General features: G+C 49.4%; 6 protein-coding genes across 6 annotated transcripts; 2 read left to right on the forward strand and 4 right to left on the reverse strand.

The window, feature by feature from the left end:
• Positions 1 to 658: 658 nt before the first annotated feature.
• T310_1109 (Benzoate 4-monooxygenase) lies at positions 659 to 2,436 on the reverse strand (the record flags this gene model as incomplete). Its single annotated transcript, XM_013475999.1, has 4 exons — positions 659 to 1,021; positions 1,087 to 1,375; positions 1,437 to 1,990; positions 2,059 to 2,436. The coding sequence occupies 4 exons, from the start codon at positions 2,434 to 2,436 to the stop codon at positions 659 to 661; spliced, it is 1,584 nt and encodes a 527-aa protein (XP_013331453.1).
• Positions 2,437 to 3,090: 654 nt separating this feature from the next.
• On the forward strand, positions 3,091 to 6,168 carry T310_1110 (Regulator protein Gal4; the record flags this gene model as incomplete). The annotated part of the gene is made up of 9 exons (XM_013476000.1): positions 3,091 to 3,376; positions 3,426 to 3,902; positions 3,954 to 4,146; positions 4,197 to 4,343; positions 4,404 to 4,879; positions 4,964 to 5,167; positions 5,557 to 5,767; positions 5,815 to 6,026; positions 6,110 to 6,168. 9 exons carry the CDS (start codon positions 3,091 to 3,093, stop codon positions 6,166 to 6,168), a joined length of 2,265 nt encoding a protein of 754 aa, XP_013331454.1.
• A 732-nt stretch (positions 6,169 to 6,900) lies between these two features.
• Positions 6,901 to 7,413, reverse strand: T310_1111 (uncharacterized protein; the record flags this gene model as incomplete). Its single annotated transcript, XM_013476001.1, has 3 exons — positions 6,901 to 6,956; positions 6,996 to 7,267; positions 7,340 to 7,413. 3 exons carry the CDS (start codon positions 7,411 to 7,413, stop codon positions 6,901 to 6,903), a joined length of 402 nt encoding a protein of 133 aa, XP_013331455.1.
• A 558-nt stretch (positions 7,414 to 7,971) lies between these two features.
• On the forward strand, positions 7,972 to 8,716 carry T310_1112 (uncharacterized protein; the record flags this gene model as incomplete). Its single annotated transcript, XM_013476002.1, has 2 exons — positions 7,972 to 8,382; positions 8,597 to 8,716. The coding sequence occupies 2 exons, from the start codon at positions 7,972 to 7,974 to the stop codon at positions 8,714 to 8,716; spliced, it is 531 nt and encodes a 176-aa protein (XP_013331456.1).
• Positions 8,717 to 8,921: 205 nt separating this feature from the next.
• Positions 8,922 to 10,785, reverse strand: T310_1113 (Flavin containing polyamine oxidase; the record flags this gene model as incomplete). The annotated part of the gene is made up of 8 exons (XM_013476003.1): positions 8,922 to 9,636; positions 9,687 to 9,910; positions 9,965 to 10,023; positions 10,077 to 10,326; positions 10,373 to 10,423; positions 10,479 to 10,616; positions 10,670 to 10,726; positions 10,759 to 10,785. The coding sequence occupies 8 exons, from the start codon at positions 10,783 to 10,785 to the stop codon at positions 8,922 to 8,924; spliced, it is 1,521 nt and encodes a 506-aa protein (XP_013331457.1).
• Positions 10,786 to 12,074: 1,289 nt separating this feature from the next.
• On the reverse strand, positions 12,075 to 13,514 carry T310_1114 (Phosphoesterase family protein; the record flags this gene model as incomplete). The annotated part of the gene is made up of 1 exon (XM_013476004.1): positions 12,075 to 13,514. The coding sequence occupies one exon, from the start codon at positions 13,512 to 13,514 to the stop codon at positions 12,075 to 12,077; it is 1,440 nt and encodes a 479-aa protein (XP_013331458.1).
• Between the last annotated feature and the right edge of the window lie 1,061 nt (positions 13,515 to 14,575).

Here is a 14,575-nt window from a genome sequence, read left to right on the forward strand (position 1 = left end):
GGGGAGATCTCTGTCCCACGAGGTTTCGCGTTCTTAGATAGCTTCAACTCGCACTCTTGATGTTCCAGATGGATTGTTCGAGAATATTACCTCAATTCTTTAGTATCAAACATTCTAAGAACCGGGTAGTTTACAACCTATTGACTTATATTTACTGTACCCATTTGTTAATCGTGCTCAAGACACATGGAAAAACGATGATTCATCAATTAAACTATAATCTTCTGACGACAAGCGGAAATGTTCTTTACCGCATACTTTCCGATGAACCTTGAGCGCTGGTTATAGCAGCACCCCTCTGTGGGGGTGCGCGCCACCCAGATCTGAGGTCGTGGGGACGCGTTCCGGGGACATTATCGTTGTCATCATCATCTCCTCGACTTGGCATATACGTGGGATTAAAACAGACCAATTATTGCGGTTTCTCCATAGATATCAGTTAGGAACTTTCTTGGTGGTGAGTGAGTAATGGAACGTCGCTTTTTGCTGTTCAAGAACTTGATTACTTGACGCATAGCTCATTCAGGGCTTACAGATAGAAATCGTCGATTTATCAATTGAATAGAATGTGACATCGAATATTTATATCTGCACCATTTCTTCATTGAATCCACAGTATCAAAAATATTTATTCACTGACACTTCCAGATAGTTCCAACTACGAAGCTTTGCTTCTTTCCCGAACTCTCACTAGCAAAGGCCCTTCCAAATCACTAATGCCCACGCTCATGAGTGCCGGAACCTTCCCCCGATACAGTCCTTTCTTCACATCCAGTCGCACTTTCTCGTCCGCCAGCTCAAACTCGAACTCGCGGAGCAGCGTACTCATCAATTTGTAGATATTGGTCGTTGCGACATTTTTGCCGATGCACTGGCGTCCTCCTAGGCCGAAATGCATCAACAGTTTGGACTTCTCTGCGATCTTGGGGTCTTTCCACCGCGAAGGGTTGAAGACGTTGTGATCAGGGCCCCAGACGTCGGGATTATGGTGGAATGCGTGATTGCAGACTGCCACAGATGTCTAAAAAAATTTGTTAGAGCTGTATTATATATAACGAAAGAAGAAGGAAAATGGGACGACCGCACCCCTTGTGGAATGTGATTCCCTGCAACAGTGATTCCCTCTGGCGCTAGAACGCGTCTGGCAAGTGGCATGGTAAAAACAGGTGTGATACGGAAGTTCTCTCGTATGCAGTCGCGCAAGTAAGGCAACGACGCCTCGACGAGACTGACAGGGTAGGCCGGTTGATCAGGTTCCAGGGGAGGGAGGTTGGCATCGATCTCAGCCACACATTTCGCCATTATTTCGGGGGCGTGAAGGAGGTGGTAGAAAAGCAACGCTGCAGTTGCTCCTGTCGTATGGGTTCCCGCAATGCTGGGAAACTCCATATCAGTCAGGTTCTTATGTCGACCATTTATTTCATATATATACTCACATGAATCCAAATGCTTCAGTCTCCAGGTCAGTTTTGGTCAGCCTCTCGCCAGTATCAGGATGTTTCGCCAGGATAAGATTGGTTAAAATATCTTTCCTCTCCGTAGCAGCGATCCCGTCCTTCTCCGCGTTTTGCATTATTTCGAGTCTTCGCTGAACGCATCGTGAGGCTAAATCTGCGCATGCCTGGCGGCCCTTGAATAGTTTCTGCAAGCCTTGATGAGGGACCAGAGGGAGCCATCTTTTCAGCCTCTCCGTCATCAAGGGCCAGGAACCAGTAACGGCGGCTAGCAGACTATGCTCTATAACTGGGGGTACCAGCGACTCATCGTCAGCAAGCTGCACCCCGAAGGACTGGCTAAAGGCCAGTTCTCCAAGCGTATCGATCACGTAGTAATGCAAGGCCTTTTTCAGGTCAAACACTTCGTGTTTAGCCGCATACGCTCGGAGTTTGTCCTTGAGTATTTTGATATTGAGATCAAGATATTGCTCCATTTCTTTGACGTAGGAGATGGAAAAGCTGTGAGACATATGACGCCTTCGAATTGAGTGCAACTGTATTCACTGTCAGCATGTGTGACGGCTGGTTTAGTAGCAATCTCACGGATACTGTGGATACTGACGTCCTCGTCTCTCATACCGAACACGTTGGGATGCGCCGCGCCGTACGCATCATAGAACTCGGTCTTGGGCATCATCCTCGATCCTTTTTGGTAAATGAGCGGGATTGAGCTTTCGTCGGTTATGCTGAGTTTGTCAGGGCCATAGCGAACAATCGGGCCGTATTTCTCATGTAGTTCGGTCAGATGGTACGGTTGCTTCAGAGTCATGAACTGATGGACCTGCCACAGATCCGTGAGAGATGCCAGGAAGGGGCCGGGATACTTGGCCAACGGGTGCAGGAAACGTTGATAAATGATGTATACGAGGAGCGCCAAGAGGCACCCTCCGGCGACGGGGGACACAGGATAGGCTACAAGCTCTTTCAGAAACAAGAACATGATTCACACACAGCTTTCTTGATATCCACTGCAAAAATCCCTGATCGATGACAGATGCTCGCCATGAAGCAGGCTGATATATGCTGGCACCTCTTTTACATTGAAATTTCTGACCAATCGGGTTGGTGCTTCCCGGGAACATCTCCACGGCATCGGGAAGGAAGAACCCTATTGGTCCATTTTTGCATTTTATTTTCCCCCGCATTTTCCCCGCAGGAATTAGAAGTGTGGGGAGAAGCTTAGATAGCGCCACATCCAGTGGATAACTCGTGGCCATCGACCCGATAACAGCTTCCATCCAAAGCAAGTAAACTATCATGCTACTTTGCCGTCGAGAATGGCAGACAGTACAGGAAGATCGCAGAATATGCTACTGGCACGAGTTCCCAAGCGTCGTCGAACAGAATTGGCATGCACGCATTGCCGGCAGAAAAAAAAACGTGTTGAATTTCCCACTGTTCAACTCAATTCTTTTGCATGGAAAAGCTGACAAGTATTAGTGCGACGGAGCTCGGCCAGAATGTTCATCCTGCCAAAATCTACGCCTGCCGTGTAAATTTGAACGAAGTTCTCAGCAAAGACCTGCAAAATGCTGCAATGAAAGGTAAACAAACGAATTAATATCCTTTAATGGCACGGTATATCTGGCTCATTATGGACAGTTCGCACGCTCAATTGTTGGAACGGATCAACGCTCTGGAAGCCCAATTATGTTCTCTCTCTCGTGGCTCACAGGATAGAAATGCCAGCGAAAATCGAGAAGCCGGAAACAATATTCCAACAGGAATTAGAAATCCCCGGAAATCTCAGATAGAGGGTCCAGCGCAACAGAATTTAGAAGACGGGCAGATTGGCCGGACGATTGAGGATGAGATCACAGTAGATGAGCTGGCAACGGCCACGTTCGACGATGAACCACAGAATAATGTTGGATTCTTCGGTATGCTGCCTGTATCTATCCTGCCCCGATGTTACTTATAAAGTACCAGGACCGTCTTCGAATCACTCTCTATTTCGTTTCTTTTCAAGACTATTCGCACAGATGACACGCCTCTATGCTCCAACACAGTCACCCGACTGGAAAGATTGGGTACTGAATCAACAACAGAGAAAGGATTCTCCTTCGTCTACCAGAGGTCTAAAACCGGCGCAATCAGAACAGAATATTGTTGGCGAAGATATCTATTCGCTGCCTGCTAAACAGGAAGCCGTTATCCTTATAGACAGATTTTTTGCTACAACTGCGACAGTGTTTCCCTGGATCAATAAGTCAGCATTGCTATCGCAATATCATCAAGCGCGAGGACAACGTCCACCCCGTTTCCATCGCGCGTCCCTCGCCTTGCTGAACATTATTTGGGCACACGCTTCCAACTCGTCGCATGCTGCTCGCGCAGAGAGGTTCTATCAACGGGCGTCAGCTTTACTGGATTCAAAGACTCTGAGAGGATCGAGTGTGGAACTAGGTTAGAAAGGAGAAATCCACGCATCCAATCATTTTACTAATGTATATCCAGTGCAAACGCTTCTTTTGATGGTTATCTATCAGCAAAACCACCAGCGGTCAGTGACGAGTTGGACAATTCACTCGCTTACCGTGAAGGCTGCGTTGCAAATCGGCCTCCATTCGCCTGTCGCCATCGACGATGTTGGCCAGGAAGAGAGTGCCCTAAGGAGGAGACTGTGGTTTGCAGTTTTCAACAATGACCGGTTAGCAAGACGCTTCCGTTCCGCCTATACAGAGTCTGATAACAGTTTAGGATGCTTTCCATGACACTGGGCCGACCTCGACTTCTCCCGCAGCACCTCGTTCGCATCGAAAATACAGAGACTCCGAGCCAAACTGCCCAAGCACGAGGTACTGCTGTCGGGGTCCTTGACAGCAGTGCATATATCATGTCTTTCACGTATGCCCGTTTCTCACGCGTCTGGTTGTGCGTATTGAGTTTCGCTCACGTCCTCTGTAGATCGTCCTGTCACATCCTAGGATCAGTAATCGAGCTTCTCTACGATGACAATGTTGAAGGCCCACACCTATCTGATGTGTACAAGCTGGTCAGCAATCGACTTCAGCTATCATGCCAGCTGGAAGAATGGCGTCAAAGCATCACGTCTTTCGGCGGCCTTGTCTCGCCCTCCGAGCTCAGCCCCGATCCGCCCATCATGCACGACAGTACGCTGCGACTACGGATTCTTCTGACGATCCAGTACTATCGCATCGCGATGCTCATCAATTATCCTATTATTGCGGCTCTTTTGGACCACTGTGTCAAGAAGACGAACAATGAACCAGCTTCTGAATTTCTCCGCGAAGCCGCGACACCAGTCGTCAAGAACGATTTGCTAGCAGCGAAGGAGCTTTGTCGAATTCTCCATACAGTTACCAAACCTGCAGCACTGTTTCTCGATCCTACTACCGATTGGTGGACTTGTAACTACACAAGTCAGTAAAACATCCAGCTCAATCTCCCACAGTCAGTAGTGCCTATATCTGGAAACTGCTAACCTGTCACGATTGCTTCGACAGGTCTAACGGTGAGCCTACACTTATTCGGCATCCTGCTTACGTGTTTGCTCCTCAACGGAAGTCCACCCGATATCGATGTCGCCGACGTCCGATCCTCCCTAGACCTGAGCCTTGAAACCTTACGGATGCTCGAGTCGACTAGTCTCATGAGTCAAAAGTCTCGTCGCTGTCTTGCAAGACTGGTGGATGCCTTTGATAAATTGAGTAAGCTAGAAGAGGGAGAGAATTTCCCTCTGCTTTGCTGTGAATTCCAGTGACTTTTAGCTACTCAGCGACTAACTTCGAAACTACTCACCCAGGCGACGGGAACGGGCGAAAGACAGGTCTTCCAACAACAACAACAACAACGACAACAACAACAACAACAACAACATCATCATCATCATCATCATCATCATCATCATCATCATCATCATCATCATCATCATCATCATCATCATCAACAGACATGACCACGGAGAATTTCCTACTACAGTTTATCGAGCAGTCGGCCGACGACTTTCTTTTCCAATGTAGCCAGAACGACTTTCTCAATTCGGACTTGTGGGCAGATATATAAAAATAAACTACGAGGACGCAGGTTAATTATCTAGGTGTACAGTACAGTGATGCAAACAATAAAAATTGTATGACTAAAAATACCAAGCAAGTGTCAGCGTCGCTTCTGGGCCTGCAAGAAGGCGTCAGTAACCCTCCATCCCAATTCGCAAATTTCACGGCCATTCCTGGTCCGATAAAGATCCACAACGTGACGACTGCGGCGCAATGGGCTTCGGGCCTCGAATCGCCGAATCAGATGTTTCGGTATGATCCACGTTTAACTCTTTGGTTATTCCACTAACAGCAGACAGGGTGATGTTCTCCCACCACACCGTCAAACCAGTTGCGGATGTGCTGTACTCGTTATATCAAGACTGGAAAAATGCCGTCGACCAGATCGCCGATGTTGAGGGTCTCTATCCCACATTTGTGACGAACATACTGCCGCGAGGCGCGGCACGAGTGGGCAAGACAAACGGAGTCGGCAACGTGTGGGATCTGGATGATAACCAGGCTTGGATTCGTAAGTAGCCTTTCTCCTGCTGTCTTCTTATTTTTTCTATCCCTTTGGAAAGGATGAGTCCTGCTAATAGATCTCTGGATCAGTCTGGCAATTCAGCACCGGCTGGGCGCTGGCACAGGACGACCTCCGAGTTGAAGCTTAGTCGCGGCAGCTGATCACTCATCTCCATGCCGAAAACAGAGCAAAGAACCTGTCCTCGGAATTCATATACATGGGCGACGCGGGTGAATGGCAGGACCCTTATGCTGGATTCCCGCCGGCGAACGTGGCGCGGTTGCGAGCTATCAGAGCGGCGTATGACACCGACGGAGTCTTCTCGAGATTGAACTGGGGAGGGTTCAAACTGGGGCTGTAAGGAAAGGCCTTGGAGGAAGAATGAATGTGAAGAGCACACGATGGTGCAGATGTCCGAGCCCGCATCCCTTTCTGTATATAAGCGTTGCCATAGGAAAAGTTGATATGTCTGATCCAGGTTATCGTAATACTATAATTGAGATGATGTTTTGGATAGAATTGATATTCTATTTCTTCCAGGAAGATGAATGTGGCCGCGCAGTTAAGCGAAACCACATAAACAAGTCTCCACTGCTATCACGCAACAGTATAACTTCCAGTACAAGGACGCATTTCATCCACGTGAAGCATGGGTTATATATTCAAATTCCAATTTTGCATGCAGATTGGTAATTAGTACTATATAAATTGAGATAAGCCAGATCTACACTACATAAGAAATTTCCAATACCGCATTGAGCGCTCCAAACAAGACTTGATTTTCGAATCGAACAAGATTCGATTCGTCACACTTGCATATGCTCTTGCGCATGATCTTATACCGGCGAGCAAAGTTTCTGGACAGAACGGCGTCTGAATGTCATGGGACGTGACTATGAGGTTTCAACCGGCCTAGTGAACACATGTCCGTATCAGCTATCCATGGTATTTATACAGAAAAAGTAAGAATCATACCTTGCGCTGGGCAATCAGTCTCTTTCGCTCCACCAGAGGAGTCGGATCCATGTACGAATGACTGTAACAGATTTTGTCCTCTCCAACCCTTTCCAAACACTGTCAATGCGCGCAAACTAATTTCCTCTTCTTCTTTGTCATCATCCTTGATAATATAAGTTACCACTGCTCCGTGATAAACCTTATCAGGGAGGACATCGATAGTTGTAATCGCGTGTCTCATGCTCTTCAGCTCAGAAAACCGCTGGGCGAAAAACGCCTCTACCTCCCCTCTGCCTTTTGCGACAGGAACTCCAGCAAATTAAAGTTCAGCGTCGTCAGTCCAGTAGGTTTCTACCCATGACCTTGCGTCCAAAGCGTCAGCCGCGGCGTAGAATGCTTTCAGCCAGTCTTGCGTGCTTTGAGGGTTGGCTGCCATTGTATCAGCCAAAAAGAAATATTGGTAAGAAAGAAAAAATGAAGTCAGAATTACAATTCTATGATTCCATTGAATACCTGAATGCTTTTATTAAGCTTCCTTAGGGTCATATCAATACATCGGAGATGATTGGATTTGTTTGGATTGGTCCGCGTCAACCAACGACTTCCGAAGTCCGACATGTCATGTCACGACCGGCATCTCAACTCCGAATTCCCAAGTGTGCACTCTGCTTCTTATTTCATCTTCGGGCCATTATTATTATTCTTGTTTGTTCTTAGCAACTTCAAGTCACTGCACCGAACTCCCGCGCAAATCGAGTACCATGGAAAATCGGAGTTCGGAGGTGCACCAGCCAATTCGAAGTATTATATTTGACGAGTCAGCAATCTACTTTTTTTAAGAGGGTAGTTTATTTTGTTGGATAAAATATCTATTCTTTTTTTTTTGCCTCTGACAGGCATTGGTAATTACGAGACTCTTGTGTTACTTATTATGAGGACGCGCTGACACACTGGCCAGACACAGACCTCTCTGCTTTCCATCAACTCTACAAAAATGACTCAACGCGACCTAAACGCCGCTGCTCATGCATGGCTATCCGATTTCCATACATATAACGACTCGCTCAACCCCGCAGTTTCAGTCCCAAAGTTCTTCACAGAAGACTGCGTGATGCAGTTTCCGGGACAACCCACGCTGAAAAGTCACGCCGCAATTATCGATTTCTTCACCAAACAATTTACCTTGTTGGAGAGCATGAAACATACCATCAAGCATGTTGATGTGCTTCCAGACCGGATTTACCAGGAAGCTTCCATCTCATACGTTGTGAAGGGCGACCCGGAAAAGAACCCCGTTGAGATTCAGGGGTTGGCGGTATTTGGGGAAAGGACAGATGAGGATAGGATGAACTTTTTTACTGTGTATCTGGATCCAACGCCTCTCGCTAAAAGGATTGAGAGTGTTGTGAGCGGGAAAACAGATTGATGCAGTAGGTGGCAAGGAAGGATGACTGTATTAGGAACTCGAGTATCTAGGTAGAATCTGTCTAACAGATCACAAAAAAAGAAGGAAGAAAGAAAGAAAAAAAGAAAGAAAAGTTTTTAGGCGTTGCCTACTTCCTGAATATTCTTGTACATGTACATAGCTGTTTGTATACATAATATGACAAACCCTCAAGACTGTAACTAAGAGTTCCTGGGAACGGGCAAGCTGGTCGTCGACCTGGGAGCATCTTATGCTCGACCAGGTCAGAGATGATACCCCGGAGACACTGCCGGATCCTGTCGTTTTTGTCTAGGCGTGAGCGGAAGTAAGTACAGTGTAGTGTAGGAATGGGAGGATTTGGTAATTTGTAGCGAGTTCTGATATGCGATGAATATATTTCTGTTGTCCTTGCTATTAATTACCAATTCCGATATAACTCTTTCTCTGTATATATGTATATAATATGGTTCTTTCTCAGCTCGCTTGTTTGTATATAATTCACAATCAAGGAATCTGCATTATATACGACTACATGAGAGCCCATCTGTCTGAAAACTCGAAACCATCCACCCGTTCCGCAGAGAATAGTCCTTCAACGGCGTGGTTCCATGCAAGTCCTCGTAGTGCGTTTCCCCACTACACCTTCCTTTAATGCATGACGCGATTTCGGTGCCGACGAGCTGTCCCTCGTACCACGCGCCCTGCAGGAACCCAAAGTATTCGGCGCTGGTGGCCTCGCCAGCAAAATACAGCCGGCCGACGTTGGCGCGCAGGTTCTGGTGCATCTCGAGCGTCACGTCCTGCGGCCAGTTGGAGTAGCTGCCGTACGCCCACGGCTCCAGGCTCCAGCGCGGATACATGAAGGCGATCGGATCGGGGACGTTGTCGGCGCCGAACATGTCGCGCAGCACGGCCAGAACTTCCTGCTTGGTCACGTCGTCGCTCTGCTGCTCGACGCGGTAGGACTCGTCGTGCACGACCGTGACGAAAATAATGCCCGAGCCTTCCAGGAACCCGGGGGTGTCGAGCGACTGCCACACGGGGTAATAGCCTCGCGTGTCGGGATCCGCGTACAGGAAGTACTGCGTCGACTTGTCCCAGAAGACCTTGTCGGGCGGGAACTGGAGGAAGATCTTGGTGTAGGTGCCCATGGCAAAAGTCTCAATGCCTTGTTGTTTCCAGTCCGGAAACGGGGGTTGGAAGTCGACTGCGTCCTGCTGTAGGACTCCGAGGCTGGATCCTGTCAGATCGGATATGTCCCAGATCCGGTAGTATTCACTTACGAGAAAGTGCATATGGCGTAGTCCGCGCGGATGCAGCCTCCGTTCTTATCGTACACCGTGACGCCTTTATCGTCGTAGGTTACGTTGGTGATAATGGTGTTCAAACGCAGCCGCGAGTCGTTCTTCGCCAGGAACGTGCTGACCTCTCCTTCGAGCCAGGTACTGAAACCGCGCTGGTCAATGACAAAGTTGTTTTCATCAGACCATTGGTAGAAAGTGGTGTTCTTGACGTGGTATGAGCCAGCTGTCATTCGATATCAACTGTGCGATACACTCACGTAGTTGACGATGCCAAAAACCTGGGAGCTCAGCTCGGGTTCCCACGCGTATTCCCAGTCTGTCGACTCAGTAGAGATTCTCAGTAGCAGCAGGAGATAGTTCATGACATACCCCACTCCCACCATTCAACCGCCTGTTTTCTCATGTTCTTTTTCGGCTTCCAGCCACTAAGACTCAGGCCAGCCCGGACACTGCGATCTTGGAGATTCTCCAGGAGGATCGTTCCTGCATCCTGCTCTAGCGTCGTATATGCGTTCTCGAATTCGTCGATCAGATCGGTATAGTCGTGCGCGCCTGTCTCGTCGAATGTAGCGATGGAGCTATAGTTTGAATATGTGTTCTTGACGTGGTATTTCTGGGCCTGTTCGGGCGTCAGAAAAAGCGACAAGGGGGAGACAATCACATACAAGAGTCCAGATGGGATTCTGGGGGCCACCAGGCGTTCCAAGGCCCTGGATCTGCTGTCTGTCAGCACATCACTACCCAAGATCCTGTCTGGCTACGAGAGAATACCCAATTCGCTCCCAGTTCGACGGTGAACGGATGCCCGTTTGCATCCTTGCCGAAGGACGTATGTTTCATCCTGCCGCCGATCTCGGAATTGTACTCGACAATTATAAAGTCATGGATAGATTGGTTGCTCAGTACTTGCTTTAGGTCGTTCAGTAAGACGCTACAATAATTCTCCAAGTGCAGAGACCTACCGCTGCAGTAATACCGGCGACGCCTGCACCGCTGAGTATAGCTGTGAGTTTCTGAAGCTAGCGACAGGGAAGTCGAGAATGCAGCTTACAGGATGGCGACTTTCGTCTGCTCGCATGTTGGCTGCGCATCGCTAGGAACAGGAATGGCCAGCGCAGAACGCAGCCAGAAGGCTATGGCAAGCAACGTTGAACTAGTAAGCATCATTGCGTACCGCAAGCGAGTCGTCGTCGAACATCTAACCTCTCCATGTAGTCCTTAATGATCTCATCACTTCGAGAGCCCCATCTGGAGTATATATAGGCTACATATTAGTGACTTAGTTTACATGCTGCATGCATGGGCTGGCTGAAGAACCAGGACCATGCTGATAGCATGAGCATGGAGAGTGGGCCACTCGGGGCTCTCGGAAGGCTCAGGAATTCGATATCACTCGTCCCCATGGCCAGCAAACTCAGCTGTATCGCGGAGGTCGCATCGATTCTTCTTGACTGTGACGAGGGTGAGTAAGCGCACGTAGATAGTTAGGCTGGCAGGCTTATCAGCGGCGTTGAGGGGCCTAACTGAGAAAAGCAAGTGCTTGCGTTAGCTGCGTGATGAGATAACCTAGCGTCGATGTACTGTACAGGTGAAGTTCGCGGAGAGTATTCTGCGTCGCTATTTGATTCCAGCCAAGGATCCTAAATCATCGTACCGTCTTCTCGTTGATTGATTGCTTCACTTGCCTGCGTGTCGTGCTTGGCTGCAGAACGAAAGAAGGTTTCCCCGGAAAAGCAGGGGTATCAGCGAATCATCGCCCCGCAGCAAGAATTAATAACCTTGACGATAACTGGAGAAACTATCTCTGGCCAAGCACACAGAGAAATCCCTGAACAAGGTGCAATGTCGGGTAATTCATCTTTATTATAGTGGTACAGCAGCAATTGTGGCTGTGGCTTGGCTTCAGTAAATTCATATTCTCGTATATTAAATATGCGATTTATATATTTATGTCGGGTAAATTGTTGAACTGAATATGATGGAAACGGTGTTAGAATAAAAATAGAGGGGGAATATTGCGTTTCAATACGAGGATATCAGGGGTTGCAGTCCTTACGGTATCAGTATGTCCTTTTTATTTATTTATTCACTGATTCATGTCCCTTTCTTCTCTGACTCCTTTCCATTTCATTCTGTCCCCCACCTGCATCCCCTCTAATTTTTTTTTCTAATGTGGATTACTTACTCAATCTGATCGTAATTATGTTGACCACTTAGAAAAAAGGAAGAGAAAGAGGGATTACGGTTAGGCAGAAAACGAAAGAGAGAAGAAACTACGAAAACTTGGTTATATTCTATATAATTACAGGCATTCAGCGGCAGTCACTGCCTACCTCCCCTAACCTCCGACAACACCAATAAACAAGTCTACCGCCGCTTAGGGTTGGAAACCGTGCCCGGAGGAGGAATCACGCCAGGACCAGTCTTCGAGCAAGCCAGCGCCTCGGTCGTGTTTCCGGGAGCAGCCAACTTGGGCATCGTCTTGAACGTCGGCTCCTGCTTCTTGAGGGCCTCCATGTCCAACATGTCCAGCAGGTCGTTGGCGTTGGCATCGCGGTACGTGAACGACGGGAGATTCCACTTGCGCTGCAGGGTCGCCAGAACCGAGGTGTGGTCGTACAGCACATGGCTCACGTACTTGCCGGCCTTCGCGTACGGAGATACCATGACTGCCGGAACGCGGAAGCCGTACCGGGCAAATCCTTCGTACTGATACTCGCCCGGCAGGACGGTCGGGGGCACGTCGTCCGGCTTCAGCGCCGGGGGCGGGGGAACGTGGTCGTAGTAGCCGCCGTGCTCGTCGTAGGTCAGGATGAAGAGGGTCTTGAGCCAGAGCGGCGACGCGCCAATGGCCTCGACGACATCAGCCAGGAGCGCCTCGCCGACAACCATGTTCTGCGGGTTCTCCTGCGACTGGTTGGCGTAGTTGGGGTCGAGGAAACTGAAGGCCGGCAACTTGCCCGCGCGGGCGTCGACCATGAATTGCGACAGATTCCTGACGTTGCGCACCTCGCTGGCGTAGTCGTTGGCACCGTAGAAGTCCGGAGTGGCGCCGCTGATGGTGGTCCAGTCGGCGGCGTAGTTGAGCCAGGAAATGTTGTACTTGTCGAACTCGTTGAAGATGGTACCCGCGGGCGCATAGCCAGCAGTGATGTCACTGTTGTCATCCGTGAGGCCGCGGGAGGTTCCAGCGATGAGGTAGCGGCGGTTCGGCCAGGTCTGGGCCAGGACGGAGCAGAACCAGCGATCTGCAATGGGGAATTGCTCGGCCAGGCTGTAGGTGAAGGGCAGATGCTCCGCGGTGTAGTAACCCATGGCGACGCCTCCGACGATCTCCGGGATGGTCGGGCTGATTTGGGTGCGCACGAAGCCGTCCATGCTGCCGTTGTTGTAGGCATTGTGGCTGGCCATCCACTCCTGGCTGGGTCTCTGAGGCAGCTGGCAGGTGTTTGGCATGGGGAAGGCGTGCTGGATCGTGCCATTGGGGTAGGGATTGGTGTTCAGGGGCTTGCCGTCGGGGCCCTTGGTGAAGCCGTCACCACGGCTCAGCATGCCGAAGATGTTGTCATAGGAATGGTTCTCCAGCATCAGGAAGACGATGTGCTCGATCTCGGGAATCGTGTCCGTCCCCGGCGGCAGATCAGGGAACGGCAGAGTGCCAGGCTGGCGCAGCGAGTCACGGCCCAGGGCCTTCAATGCCGCATCGATGCTGGCATCGGACTGGAAGGAGACATTGTATTTGGACGCCGCTGCCGGCCCAACGACCGCAGTGAGCAGTGCGAATGCTGCCGAAGGAGAAACGCGCATAATGTCAGCGACAGGAAACAGCGAATGCCCAAACAAACGGCAGATGCAAGACACTGTCAGGACACACTGTACCTTCGTTCAGCCCATGATTCCAGACCCTTTAATAGCTACGAGCGTGAAGCTGGCAGCTGCCACGTGGTTGCTAGTGGACAAGCAAGTGCGCATGGGCCTTCGATGGAGGTGATGCACATGGGCAGAGCGTTGAGTCGCATTGGTGGGAGTTGAGATGGTTTTATTTTCCGTGTCGTGGAGAGTCGGATGCTGTTAGACTGCGCGCTGTCCCTGCCATTGGGCGATGTTGCCAAGCACCGCGACATCCCGGCAGTTGGGAAGCTCCGCCACCCGGAAGCTTGAGTGCAGTCCCGACAGCTGATTGGCCCAGTCATTCTTCCCGAAAGGAGTTACCAAATCGGTTAGTTCGGAGTTTCTGCGGCAGATGCAGCTTTCCCAATCAGGAAGGCCGTCTAACGACCTTCCACATCGAGCTTGGAGGGAGGAAGAAATAGCTAAGCTTGGCCTAGGGTTTGCACATAATTCTCCGGTCCAGCTGTGAATCTATCGTCTGAGTATATTCTGTTAAATTGGAGTAAAACTCATCTTCGTCTTCGAAAAAGCGTAGTAATACAATGACGAAGCAGATACGGCACATTCAACAGATATCAGAATTTTCCATTATCTCACCAAGTCCGTCAGCTATTTGCTCTCTCGAGAAACAAAACCGAAACCAAACCCGAAGCTTCTCTGAAACATCCAGATCGGTGGGGCTCGCGTCCCACGTGGATGGATCGATCCGCCAAGCACCCCGAGCACGTGGCACAATACTCAAATCCGGTGAGACCGGCAAGATCAAGCTCTCTGCCTGTCATTACTCTCTAGGCCTAGATAAGTAGCTAGCTGGATTGCTGTCTTGAACGTATGACTGTCAGAAATTGCTAATGGGATCAAACGGCTGCTAAGCATAGTCAGATGCAGGGTAATAGCTGCGTCTCTATCCTACCTGGGAGAAAGAAAAGATGGTAGTTTTATTATCCAATATTCCCTAGGACTATATATATTACGGT

Source organism: Rasamsonia emersonii (assembly GCF_000968595.1).
Source record: "Rasamsonia emersonii CBS 393.64 chromosome Unknown ctg1118621759976, whole genome shotgun sequence".
In the NCBI taxonomy this organism is placed as follows: domain Eukaryota; kingdom Fungi; phylum Ascomycota; class Eurotiomycetes; order Eurotiales; family Trichocomaceae; genus Rasamsonia; species Rasamsonia emersonii.